The following is a 14,663-nucleotide window of genomic DNA, read 5'->3' as shown; positions in this document are numbered from 1 at the left end:
CTTCCATGGCCTCCTCATGGTGCTTAGATATACTCGGTCGAGCCAAGGACAAGGCCACCAATATGGAGAAGAAGATCAAAGACAGAGACCAACAGGGTAGGCCAGGAGCATGAGCATTTTGCAGCCCCCACTCTAGCATGTGCTCTCACCAAATGTAGATGCAGACATGCTAATACATCTGTTTACATTTACATGAATCAAATAGAAACAGACATAGGCACATACAAATTTATACTTCACGAGTTAATCACTGTGTATCAGTAACTGTTGTATCTTGTGATTCTGAAATGATCATGAATTTTAGCTTCCTAATGTTGATATGGTAAAGGTATGGATAAATGTGTACCCATTTCAATTGTCCAGAATAGTGATAACCTTAATCGATTTGATTTTAATGAAAAGTAGGAGGTAATTAATGCTCAGTAAGTAACCCTGAAATTTTCCCATGAACTTTAAAATGCATTTCATCTTTGTTTGTTATTGTATTGATGGTATTTATATGGCACTGAATCTTCTTCACTGAAACCTTTGGTCCTGGGCTAACAGTTTAGATTATTCCTTGTTTCTTTGAGTTTGTCAAGTGTTGTGCTTAGTTGTACATGTTTTAATGATTTTGGTTGATCATTTCATTTGATACCTGCCTCTCCAGCCATGCTTCCTGTTGATCTGTGTTTCACCATCTTTGTCTTCTAAGGGAAACCTTAATGCTAGTATCTGTAATATATACCCTGACTAATAACATTTGGCACACTTTCACTACAGTGTCTTTGTGAGTTGTTAATCAGCTGCTGTTAACTTGAATAGCAATATGCATTTTTCTTTAAAGGATGTGTCTTGTTCAGTGTTCTGGCATCATGTGCAGCATCCTGTCAGCAGAGGACATTATTACATGGTCATAATTGTATGAAATGATGTTTATCCCTGAGTTTTATTATGTATTTTATATTACTGCTTTGTCAATAATTTCTTGGAGGTTTAGGGGTCTTATTTAGGTAATATGAATTAAATAGTTAACATGCTCAAGAGACTAGACAAAAATTTGTTCTCATTATTGCATTTAGATCTTTTGGCTTTCATATTTCTTTTTTTTTGTCAGTGAGTCTTCACTGAACCTAAATGTTCTAATATGCTCTTTGTGGCTGTAGTTGACAAAGTTTTGCAGTAATGCAAGTGATAAGCAGGATTAGAGATATTCAGAAATGAATACAAATGTGCATAGTATGTTAAAGCTAGTAAATCATTTAGGATAAACAGTATGGGTATGATGTGGGTTTAAATAGGTAAGTAAATGGTGAGACAAGGTCCATTCACAGGGATATCAGTTTGTTTTTTTTCTCTCTTTAAACCTTAAAGGTTTAAGGAAGTAGTAGATTTAAGGGAGTGGGAAGGTACCCAGGTCATGGGTTTATCATACAGTTCAGAAAAATGTTTTAATCTTATTTAAAAGGAATTAGAAAGAAAAGTAGAATATTAAAAAGATGTAGATAACCATACTTGTTGCTGTACAGATGTTCAAATCTGGCACACCACATAAGTTTGGCTTATCCTTTCTGTTGACCTTTGCTGACTCATACATATGTGTCTCTTCTCTGCCACTACCAATGGATTACTAATAAACTGAGAACTTCTGTCAGTACTGAGAGTCCAACCTCCACCAAACCATGATCACCATAATTAGTGCCCCTGATTATCCTCTAATGGGTGTGGGGCATACATTAGGCTGCAACTTCCCTCTTCATGTTGTATAGATAACTGAGAGTTTAGTATTCTATCCCAGAACTACTTGTAGTTGATTGTAACATAAGGCAGCTGTACATAATGATAGTACAAGCCATCCACTTCAAATGACTGTGGGAAAAAGTACCCTTTACAAGTATGAATAGGGTCCCCACAAGGTCAGACATATCACCCCATTGTGTTTTTTGGGTCACTGAAACTGTAAGATTTTTTCTGCTGCTAATTGTAGTTACTTGTGACTTAGGCTCCTCTACATACTGAGAAAGCCTGCCTTCAAATTTAAGTAAGGACGGGAAGAGGCAACCCATCAGGGAAAATCATAGAAGTATGGATTTGGCCCTTTGAGTGTTAATGATTTGAATCAAATTATTAAACACATCACAATTTCCCAGCTGTCATGGCCAATCTTCCAACACCTTTGACTTCTTTTAAACCTCTGAACCATCCCATCATATATACATTATTTCCACCCCCACAGTCTTATCTCTTATTACTTCCAGTTGGGCATGACCACCCCCTAACCCTCCACAGAATGCCAACTTTGGCAATTTTGGAGAATTCACTGGTCATCCCTGCACAGCTTCTTTGCTGACTTTCCACGAGACAAGTACTGCTGCACTGGCTGGGATGCCTCCAGCTTTGCTGACCATATTGCAGTTATCTTGGCTGGGATGAAGCCTTTCATTCCTTCTCCCAGATCTTTCTCCTTCCAATTATGGTTTGATTATTTTTGCTTCAGTGCCTGTCACATCAGGGATAGAGCATATGAGGTTATGAAAGTCTGCCCATTTCCTAAATCCTGCTCCGTGTTTATTTCTGCTTGAATTCACTGATGAAATGTTGCCCTTCGTAAAAGGAAAGTGTATTGATGTGACGTTTTTTCTGATGAATCTGTTAGGTCCAAATCCTAAAGCATCTCCAATAATTTCAATTTCTTTTTCTTTAATCTTATCTATTAATAATTAACTTTCCAGTTGATAAAGCCACCTCATTTTGGTACTTTATTCTTTTCTAATTTTGCTTTGGATGATTCTGCAATTTGTCCTCCTTCATCTCCTCCTGCTGAAACTGTACCCTGTCTTATCTTTCCTTGTGCAGAGTTTTCCTGGTACTCTCCCAGCTTCAAGTGGGCAAGGTGTATGGCTCAGATGGCATTCCTCCTCATGTCACTAGTGAGTTTGCTTGTAAGCCAGCTTTAATCCCTGCTCATCATTTTAGTTTCTAAAAAACCGTCTTTTCCCTACTTCTTGTAAGCATTTCTTTTGCAGCCCATCCCTAAGAAAGGAGACCATTCTAACCCCTCTGATTATGATCCTATTGCTCTCATTTCTGCTAGCTGGAGTGTTTCACATTCTCCCTAACTTTCTGAGACATTCATATTCCCTTCTTTCTGATAGTGGAAGGTCTGTCAGTGGTATTCTTTCTTTATGTAACTCATGTCTGGTCCTCCTCTCTCAGGTACTTTGGTGAATCTTTTGTTGTGGCCCTCAACATCTCCAATGTATTTGATAGGGTGTGGTGCAAAGTTTTGGTTTCTAAACTTCCTTCCTTTGGCTTTTCTGATTCTCTCTGCTCTCTTCTCCCCTATCAGTCATTTACAGTAGTCATCAATGAAGCAACTTTCCCCTCTAATATCATCACTAGAGGTGTCCCTCAGGGCTCCGATCTATCTTCCTTGTGTAAATGATTTCACTTCAGATTTTAAAGGTGTTCATTTTTGTGCTGATGATATCACTCTAACCCTCCACTCATTCTCCGCATCCTCACTGTGATTCGTGTTCCATCTTTCTCATGAAGAAGCAGTTGTCTTGTTAAATTCAGTAATACCAAACTGTAATATATGACTATAGCTTCCACTAGATATCTCATGTTCCTGTATGCTCTTCTTCACACACCTTATTTCAGCTGTGCAGTTACATAAACTTGTCCTTAGAAACTCCACATAATCAACCTTCTTAAAGTTTGCTCCTCTGATGTTTGGGATATTGTATGAGATATTTTCCTTATGTGCTGCTGTTTCATGTCCACACTGGTTTTATTTGTCCTGGTGTGGAGTATTCCTCTTATACCTGGGTTGATTCTTCCTGAAGCTCTCTGTTAGCCAGATTGGAGTCAAATGCCTTTTGTCTCATTGATTCTTCAGGCATCACCTCTATTCATCCATCCCTTTCTGTCTACTATGTTGTTGCCCTCTCCTTGTTCTGCAGGTATTATATCAGGCACTGATGTTGCAAGCTGCCTGTGTTTGTCACCTGTCCCTTTCACCAGGGCATGGACCTAGGGCATGTGTCTGGCAATTACTTTTCTTAGTTTCTGAGCAAGACTGTTTGATTTTATTCTTTCTTTTATTTTTCTACCTGTAACAGTTGGGTCAGCATACACGTAAGGGGTTTTGATTAATTTCATTTTTTCATTTTATTTTTTTCACCCAGGATTGCCATGATTGGCTGTAATTCCCCTGTGCCATTTTATTCACTGTACAAAAATGCTAGTGAATTATGTACCTTGTACTTATGTTAGATTTGTTGTTTTTGATTGAAAGCCAGACCATCAAGAAGAATTTGTTGCAGGTCTTTTCAATAGTGTTATTTGTCTTTTGACAGTTGAGGGTATAGAAAATTGTAATTTGTGAGAATTAAATATGACTTCCTACTTGAATAAAGGAAGTGCTTTGTGTTAAAGATGTAATTTAAAGCAACAAAGTTGGCAGGTACAGAATATAGAAAAATACTTATTTAGGAAGTTGATATTTCTGCCCTAAAGTAATTGAATATCTGAAGAATTTTCATTGCTTTTAAGTCCCTAGGAATATGTTATATACCAAACTGAAGTACTTACATGAGTGTTAACACAACACAGTGAAACACAAATGTAACATAATGTCATTGGGATTACCAAAGGCTCAGATGGATAGCAAATGCTCATGTTCCCTGAAATTTGCTTGTACTTAGACTGAATTAGGCTGGAGTAGAGTTGTGCACGAAGCCTGATCAACATGGGTTATATTCCAGAAATGCAATACCAGGACAGTGAATGTTACAACTTTGAAGTATTAGATCTTTCCCTATTAAGCAGTGATATTCTTTCTGAACAAATAATGTGCTGCTACCCAGGAGGAGAAGAATTACATCAGAACGTTGTATTGTAATATTAAGGGTTCTTACTGCTCATTTTGGTGCATTTCATGAAATGTGACCCTAAGAAAATTGAGGTATGCATGTATACTTTAAGATATGTGATAGGTTTGCATGTGTACTTTTGCTTTTAGGATGAATGATTGTGCATGATAGAATTTGCTCTCTGTAATATTTTGATTTGCATGAACCATAAAGATTGAAAGATGACAAATGCAGTATGTAGATTTTTGCTTTAATATGAAGAACATGAGTTTTCTCATTTTAATTATAATGTTATTGCACTAATCACATGATTTGAGACTATCCATTTGTGACATAGGGTCTCTGCAGGTGAACCTAAATATTCACACCTGTTTGGTCTTAGTTATTATTATCAAAGAGTCAGATAGCTGCTGTAGATGTTGACCTCGTGAACCACAGTGAAACTTAACTTTAATCATCTTAAAGTTTGAAATTTGATGGAGGACTGTTTGACAGAATTTTGGTTTTAATTTCACTCTGACAATTATATAATTAGTTAATGCTATCTTAGATATGACTTTATGTTTCAAATTTATGAGATATGTTTTACTGTATTGAAAAGTATGATAAGATGGATAATTGTTGCAGTACAAACTCTGAATAATGATATTTTGTTATTTTTATTTTTTATTATACAGTGAATCAGTGAGAGTAAACATAATCTGACTCATGAGGTACAAGTCACTATCAGGTCAAACTTTGTTATGGTTTTTATTACATCAGGACATTGTTTGACCTGATGTTGTTAAGTAGTCCATTTTAATGACATTTCATATATCTTTTCAGCATTCTGTTGATGTTTCCCTTTATTTCCATCATTTTTCTAGCAGATTTTATGGTATAAAGTTTTGAACTTATCTATTTGTTTATTAGGGTCAGTCATGTATAACCTCCTTTGTGCACCATAAAGATGACTCATGGGACCATGAAACCCACTGATAATGAAAAAGATCTTAGTTAATCAGGAGGATTACAATGAATACTGATTAATTCTGGTGGGTATTATAGAGAACCTGCAAATGATAATGTAAAATGAAAGCCATGATAAGATTGGGAAAGTCAAGTGATAATGAATAATGATGAAAGAGTCATAAATAGCTAATGCAGGTAAATGAATATTGTAATCTACATGAGCAGGTCCAAGAAATTCATTGTTTTTATGGGTAATTTATATATGTCATGGATAGTTGATATAGAGGCTATGAAGGCTATGTACCATGAAGGCTTTCTTCTGCCCTGCACCTGAGTCTGCAACACATTTCTCTAATGAAGGCCTGGTGACTCAGGCTGCTTGTTGAAGTTTAAGTATTAGATAGATATTATTATTCAGGTCATGTATAACTTAGATGTGGGTAACTGGCTAACTTAGTTGGTGTAGTGCATGATAAATTTCTCTTCCCCTGCACAGTATTTGCTCTAATGATGCACATTCTGTCTCTCTACTCCCAGGCCAGGCTTGCCAAATATGAAAAGCAGTAATTCTTGTGTCAATTTTTTATGTATATTTTGGAAACCAATTTGATATTTTTTTTTAAATATATTCTGTAAGAGCTCTGCTGTTTTGAGATGTAAGAAAGGGCTTTGTACATTGATTAAAAAGTGTATAGAACTGTAAGATTTTACAGTATCTGTACCTTTTTATTTATCTTTATCTTATGCTCTTTTCATCTGGGAAATGGCCACCCCATAGAAAACAGGAAGAGACATAAGGATATTTGATATAGCCCTCACTGTATATTTCATTGGGATATTACATCTTGGCCAGAATTGTTGAAATACCCAATTGTTTTTGATGGACTTTAGATATATAGTATTTGATTAGCAACACTGTGACTGAGAAGAGATATTCCGAAAGTATACCAGGGAGTACAGTAAGGTGGACTTCATCACCTTCATTTTCTTCTAGAATTTTCCAGATTTCCGTGAACAGAATTTTATTTTCTTATTCATATTTATCCAAAATAACTACATTGACATAACAAAGACCAAGCTTGGCCTGTATTTGTGGAGCTATTTCCTTTGACGCAGTCCATTTGTTGAAGGGCTGATGTCCTTAAATACTAACGTGATGCTGTGTGTCATCTTTAGCTTTGGAGCTCACCCTAACAACCAGTTTTGGTTTCTAATAGCATGATGTAGTTTAGGGTTAATCCTTATAAATCCTCATTTATTTTCAAGAATATTTTGACATTGCAAATCTTAGTACTAAATTTTAATAATGAGAACAACCAGGTGTATGTATATAATAGAATGTAATAAAGTATACCAAAACAGTAAAAGTTAGAAGATACAGAGTAATGCCTTTGTTTTAAAAGACTGGTTGACAGTGGATGCAGCACCATGGCATGTGGTATTCATTATGTCCAGTGTAAACTAATGTGGGTTTGGTTATTGTTGTGGTGATGGTGGCGATGGTGCAGGGTTGCTGTCGCGTGTCAAGGAATCTGCAGAAAGTGTCCAGAACCTCATACAGAACAAAGTGGAACAATCAGGATTCCGCCCAACCACACTCAGCTCAGCTAAGGGTGAGTTGTGCACTAATGAACGATTGCATGTGGGCATGTGGTCATTGTTGAAGGTTCACAATGTAAAAGGACTGTTTACAGGTTCCTTAATTCCACAGTGACTAATATTTTTATTCTGGAGATAAGCCATTTGTAGATGATCTCTTTTGTTACAATATTTAATTCCCAAGTATTACAGAAATTAATTCTAGAGTTCCTTTTTATAGAGTGAACTTGTCATTATAGGACAAAAAAATACATAACCTGGCCATGAACATGTTTACTTTTTTCTTCCCTTCATACTTGGTCACCATTTCCTTCGTAAGTGAGGTAGCATCAGGGACAGATGAAGAAAGACCACATCCACTCACAACCTTTCTGTAGCTGTCATGCGTAATGCCCCAGAATGACAGTTCCCTATCCACAACCAGGCCCTGCAGACCATTCCATGGTGTACCCCAGATGCTTCGGAAGCTCTGGTTCATACCATTGACACTGTCAGCACTTGTTTCCACATAATTGTAGTTCACAGTATCCCATGCACATCTTTCATCCTCCTGCATGTTCATGCCCTGATTGCTAAAAATCTTTTCCACTCCATCCTTACATCTCCAGTTTGGTCTCTCCGTTCTCCTCGTTCCCTCAGTGTCTGATGTATATCCTCTTTGTCAGCCTTTTCTCACACATTCTTTCCATATGTCCAATCATTTCAGCACACTGTTTTCTGCTCTCTGAACCATAATCTTTTTTGTTACCAAATCTCTTTCTTTACTTACTCAATCAGACAACCTCTTACCACATGTTGTCCTCAAACTTAATTTCCAGCATTTCCACTCTATTCTACACAGCCTCATCTACAAGTCTATGCCTCACATCCAAAGAATATTGATAGGACAACTATACCTTCAAATATAACCATTTTTGTCCCTCCAGATAGTGATACTTTTTTCCAAACATTCTTTATTGCTTTCAGAACCTTCACCCCCTCACCCACCTCATGACTCACTTCTGCTTCCATGGTTTCATTCATTGCTATTTTTACTCCATGGTATCTAAAACAATTCACTTCCCCCAAGTTTTCTCTATTCAAAGTCTATTCAAACTCTTACCTCAACTGACTTGTCCCTTAACCCTGCTAAACCTAATAACCTTGCTTTTATTCACATTTACTCTCAACTTCCTCCTTTCATACACTCTTCCAAACTTGGTCACCAACTTTTCCAGTTTTTCACTCTAACCTGCCACCAGTGCTTTATCATTAGCAAACAACTGAATCACTTCCCAGGACCTCTAATCCTCTACAGAATGTATACTTGCCCCTCTGTTCGAGACTCCCTTACCATCCCATCTATAAACAGGTATTGAGGAAGAAAAGATAAGGTGGAATGAGTATTTTGAAGGGCTGTTGAATGTATTTGATGATAGGCTGGCAGATGTAGGGTGTTTCAGTCAGGTTGGTATGCAAAGTTAGAAAGTCTTGGAGAGGGGTTTGGTTGATAGAGAAGTGATGAAAGCCTTTTGTAAGGTGGAATGTGGCAAGGCAGGTGGAGCGGATGGTGTTGCAGTTGATTTTCTTAAGAGAGGGGATGACTGTGTTGTTGACTGGTTAGTATGAATCATGGTGAGGTGCCTGAGGCTTGGCAGAATGTATATATTAGTGCCATTGTATAAAGAAAATAGGGACAGGTGAGTGTTCAAACTACTGAGGTATAATTTTTTTCCATGTACCTTGTAAGTTGTATGGGATACTAGTGACTGAGAGAGTGAAGGCATGTATAAAGCATCAGACTGGGAAGGAAAAAAATGCTGTTTTAGAAGTGGTAGAGGAGGTTTATATCAGATGTTTGCTTTAAAGAATATGTATGAGAAGTACATAGACTAACAAAGGGATTTGTATGTTACATTTTAAGACTTCGAGAAAGCATAGAATAGGGTTGATGGAGGTACCTTGTAGAAGTTCTTAAGAATGTATGATTTGGAAGGAAAGCTGCTAGATGCAGTTAGAAGTTTGTCAAGGGTTTAAGGTGTATGTACAAGTAGGAAGAGTGCAGAGTGAGTGGTTCCAAGCAAAGGTTGGTCTGTGGTAGGGGTGTGATGTCATCAGGCTGTTATATTTACTAATGGACTGGGTGGGGAGAGAGTTAGATGCAAGAGTCTTGGAGAGAGGGGTGATATGCAGTCTGTAGAGGATGAGTGGGGGGCCTGGGAAGTGAGTCAGTTGTTGTTTTCTGATGACCCAGCACTGGTAGCAGATTTGGGTGAGAAACTGCTAAAGTTGGTGACCAAGTTTGGAAGAGAGTGCGGAAGGAGGAAGTTGAGAGTGAATGTGAATAAAAGCAAGGTTATTAGGTTTTAGAGGCTAGAAGGACAGGTTACTTGGGGACTTGGGTTTGAATGGGGAAAATTTGGAGGAAGTGAAGTGTTTCAGATAACCAGGAATGAACATGACAGCAAATGGAACCATATAAGTAGAAGTGAGTCATAGGATGGGTGAGGGGGGGCATAGGTCTTGATAGCATCGAATGATATGTGGAAAGAGAGGGCATTATCTAGAAGCGTTAAAATAGGTATGTTTGAAGGTATAGTAGTGCAAATGATGTTGTATGGATGCAAGACATGGGCTGTAGATGAAAATTACAGAGGGAGGGTGAGTTGGAGATAAATGTTTGAGGATAATATGTGGTATGAGATGGTATGATCAAGTCAGGAATAAAAGATTAGAGGGAGGTGTACTCATATAAAGAGTGTGGTTGTGAGAGCTGAAGAGGATGTACTGAAATAGTTTGGGCAAATGGAGAAAATGAGTGAGGAGAGGTTTTCAAAGCAGATATATGTGTCAGAAGTGGAGGGGACAAGGTGAAGGGGGAGACCAAGTTGGAGATAGAAGGATAGAGTGAAAAAGATTTCAAGTTATCAAGTTCAGGACACACAGGAGGGTGAAGGGCATGCACATGATTGGGTTGATAGAGGCACTTTGTGGAAGGTATTACAGATAAATGGCTTACATAAGTTTACATGAGAAAGACAGACAACAGGAGGCCTGATTGGCCCATGGCTGGGTTGTTTGGTAAAAAAAAAAGTGAACTTGACAAGAAAAGGTAATTCCACTACAGTTTTTTAAATCATCACTGACTCCCCGCTGCTGCACATTATCCTCTAGTGTCCCCATTACCACTGTCCTTTATATGTTTATTTCTGGCATTTTTCTCAGAGTATACCCAGATTTATAAGATATTTGTTTAAATGACTTTTGAAGATATTCATAGTTGTAGAAATCACTATGTCTGACTAACTTATTCCAGTGCTCAACATATATATAGGAAAAGTAGCTTTTTCCCATGTCTGTACTACATCTTTTAGCTTTGAGTTTTATTACATTTGTCCTGGTAATTGTATTTTCATATATATCATGTTTTTTTTATTCGAATTCATTTAGAACCGTGATTTCTAAGGGATGGAATCAATTTTGTCTCTTGTTTGTACTTGCTCTAATTTTTCCTTCTTTTTTATAGTTTGGGGACCAAAACTGGACTGCATATTCTTATTAGAGAATTGTTTCTGGTGTCTTGTAATCTATGTTCCTTGGTAATATTTGGTTGCCTTTTTTACTTGCTACTTGACACTGTTTAGTGTATTTCAAATTGTTGCTAATGACAACTCCAAGGTCCTTTTCTTCATATACTTTAGTTAGAGAGTTTTGAAATAGTTTGTTGTCATAATGTATAATCTTGTCCCCAAAGTGCATAACTTTACACTTGTTAAACTTCGTTTGCCATCTGTCTGACCACTCTGCTAGTAAGTTAAGATCTCTTTGAATCATTTTGCAGTCCTGCCAGCTTACAGCTCTACCTTCTAGTTTAGCATCATCAAAGACCCCTGTGGCACACCATTCGTTATGCCTAGCCAATCTTAGGCTTTACCGTTTAATACTACATGCTGCCTTCTTCTGGTAAGCCAGTCTTTGATCCACATATAGAGTTTATCACCGATTCTGTGTGCTTTGAGTTTATGTAAAAGTCTCTTTGAGGTACTTTATTGAAAGCCTTTTGGAAATCTAAATATACCATATCAGACAGTAGTTTTTCATCCTAGTTTTGATAAATATCATTAAGAGCAATATTTATGTAAGTAGGTAAAAAAGTAAGGCATGTGTACAAGCAGGGAGAGAGGAGGGTAAATGTTCCAGGTGAAGGTGGGTCTGGAGCAGGACTTTGTGATGTCACAATGGTTGTTTAATTTGTGTATGGATTGGGTGGTGAGGAAAGTAAATGCAAGGGTCTTGGATTAAGGGATGGTATGAAGTATGCAGAGAGTAATGGGACCTGGAAAGTAAGTTGCTGATTGCTGATGACATGGCACTGGTGACAGATTTGAGTTGAGAAACAGCAAAAGTTGATGTCTTAGTTTGAGAGAGTGTTTGAAAGTTGAGATTAAATATGAAGAAAAGCAAAGTTATTAGATTTAGCATTGTGAAGAGACAGGTTAGTTGGGGTTTGAGTGTGAATGGGAAAAAGAATGGGGAAGTGAAGTGTTTTACATATCTGGAAGTAGACATGGAATTAAATGGAACTGTGGAAGCTGAGGTGAGTCATAGGGTGGATGAGTGGATGAAGTTTCTGGGAGCATTGAGGAATATGTGGGAAGAGACTTGGTTAGGACTTTGTGAGCTTTGGAAGTGTGTCTTGATGTGTTGTCTGATGTTCTTTTCTTCTCCTGTGCCCTATACAAGCTCCTGAGGGGGACTGAGTAGATGAAGCTGTCTGGAATGGAATGAAAAAGTTTTTGAGTTATTGGGGCATGCGAATGCAGAAGGATGAAAGTTATGCGCAGGAGTGAATTACAGTGATGTGCTGTCTTTGGCCTGAACTTGGACTTATGAAGCAGCTAGGGGAAGCCACGAAAAATGATCTACAGCCTGGTTGTGGATAGGGCTGTTGTTTTGGTGCTTTACACATAAGAGCTAGAGAATTGATGTGTATGATTGAGGCCTTTTCTTTATCTGTTACTGGTGCTGCATTGCTAATAAGGGAAAAGGTGAACAATTATAAAAGAATAGAAATTTATAAGGAACTTTAGGATTGCTTATGAAGTATTATCTTGTGTGTCTTTTACATGGTTTATCTCTTGAATATTATCCTTATTATGCTTGTTTAATCATATTAGTGTGATGAATTGTCCGCTGCCAAAATTGCAATTTATGTGTCCAGTTTGTATGTCATTGCTTTTCTCTCCCATGATCTGTTCAGTTTTCATCCTCTGTATTCATTTGATACTTTACATTTATTTTTTTTTTCATAATTATTCGTACACATTTTCCTAAGTTTTGACACGAGGTGCTTACAGTTTTCAGTTCTATAACACTCAAATTTCTTTTGTGTCATGAACTGTTGTACAGTAATTTCTTTTTCACATTTTTTCATGTAGTTCTCTTGTATTAAGGTATGACAGAATTTTGTGCATCAGTTTATCGTTTTACACTTGCCTCCTCCTTTCATGTGTTTGGATTTTTGCTATGTGTATTACTTATTCTATATCTTTTTAAGATTTTGTGATATATGGAAACGTGAATTATTCATAACAACAAATGTGTGAATTGGGATAATGAGTAAACATGGGGAGAGCTTTTAAGTTTTATTTCTCAAATGTTTTAACAGGTTTCTCTGAAGAAGGCTTCTGTGCAAGCTGAAATGTTGGGAGAATGAGATTCAGAAGCTCTCACCTGTGTTTACTCACCATCCCAAATTCACATGTATGGATATCTATACAAAAATATATTTTCTTCCACAGATATCCCTTGTATAATTTTGTAAGGAATCTTCTCATGTCTGTTCATTTTTTTCACTTATCTCCTGTGTTCACTTGTGTATGGAATACAGATGATGGATCTTCAATTCTCATCATGTACATCCATTATGTATTTCTCTTTTTTCCTTACACAAGTGATCTGTATATCCATATATCTAGATTGTTGTACACTTCATTTTCTTCTCCAAAAGCTGCCTTTTGTTCCTTTTTATAGTATATACAGTTTTCTTGCATTTCTTTGTTCCCAGAAGTCTTGTATATGTACATCTCTCATGATCTTCATCCGTTCAACTTTTTTATTTCAAATACTATCCTCTTTGAGGACTACTGCATCTACATCATCATTCTGTTCCACATTTATATTCCTGAATAAGAAGAAGAATGCTTTATAGGTATTGAAATTTTTTGTTAACGGTTTTACTTTCTGAAGATTCCTGAAACTGAGAAATTCTGTAGGTATAGAGTGGAAGTACATGATAACACAGATTGTTTTCAATATGTTAGTATTAGTATAATGCTCAGCTTCTTCAGGTTTACCAATACTCTAATTGTAGCATCATAAGAAAGATATGTGTTATTATCAATCTTAAGTAATGACCTGTAGTAAGTGAATCAGTATTGAAATATGTGAATTGCAGATGGGTGCCTATGCTATTCACATACAAGAGTTTAAACCGACCACAGGAAGTAGAGAGTGAAATGTAAAATGAGCAGTTGAAACCCTACTAAGTTTTAGATAGTGGATTCTTTTAACAGAAGATTGCCTTAGTAAATATTGATTGAGTGTGAAGTTCTACTTTTGGTTTAAAGTGAGATTAGCAAGACTGATGTGGTTATCAGGATCAAAGGGTAAGTCAGATACATCTACGTCTTGATTGCTTTGATACCTTTATGTTATTATACATTACTCATTGTCTATCTTTGCATTGTCACTTTTACTGACATTATATTTTATATCAGTATCTGTCATTCCCAATTCTCTCATCTTGGTCTCTCCGTTAACTGTTATTTTTTTATTCTACCTGTTTCCATGATTTGATTTGATTTCTGTGTGTTGTGGTTCGTTATTGCACCTTAAGGGGGATCACTGTATGTGAATTTTCTATTTTGTGAGTAATGTACTTCTACCAATCTTTTTATTCAGTCAAAATTTGCTGCTATGCAGTTAGGTGCAGTAGAAAGTGCATGAAAGAGTTGGTGGGTGGAATTGTAAGGATCCTGGGTAGAGTGTTCCCATCAGTGGGTCAGCCTCGCAGTTCCCATTGTCGTGTGTGGATCTGTGCATCTTGTGTGATATACCTGCTATTGTGATTTTCCTACAACCTGCTGTGTTTGTGTTTTTTGATATGTATGTAATGTCTGCATAGGTGTGTGTATATGTGTGTATATGTTGATATGTTTATGTGCATATGTGGGCATTCATGTTTATATATGTTTATATGAGTTGATGGGCCATTCT

The 14,663-nt window shown here is 37.0% G+C and overlaps 1 protein-coding gene across 4 annotated transcripts in view; it reads left to right on the top strand.

Annotated features, from left to right (window-relative positions):
- Rbcn-3B (WD repeat-containing protein Rbcn-3B) overlaps nucleotides 1-14,663 on the top strand; it is a 393,934-nt gene that overhangs the window by 244,481 nt on the left and 134,790 nt on the right. For 2 of the 4 annotated variants that reach the window (XM_071666665.1, XM_071666664.1), the window contains 2 exons: nucleotides 28-96; nucleotides 7,316-7,420. The exons of 1 other annotated variant lie outside the window; for it this stretch is intronic. In XM_071666665.1, coding sequence (XP_071522766.1) covers nucleotides 28-96; nucleotides 7,316-7,420 — 174 coding nt within the window. The remainder of the gene's footprint in view (nucleotides 1-27; nucleotides 97-7,315; nucleotides 7,421-14,663) is intronic. One more of the 4 variants, XM_071666666.1, reaches the window with a different exon arrangement.

The sequence above is a fragment of the Panulirus ornatus genome, chromosome 11, assembly GCF_036320965.1.
Source record: "Panulirus ornatus isolate Po-2019 chromosome 11, ASM3632096v1, whole genome shotgun sequence".
NCBI lineage: Eukaryota > Metazoa > Arthropoda > Malacostraca > Decapoda > Palinuridae > Panulirus > Panulirus ornatus.
The sequence above is the reverse complement of the archived record's forward strand: the minus strand, read 5'-3'. Positions and strand labels throughout refer to the sequence as shown.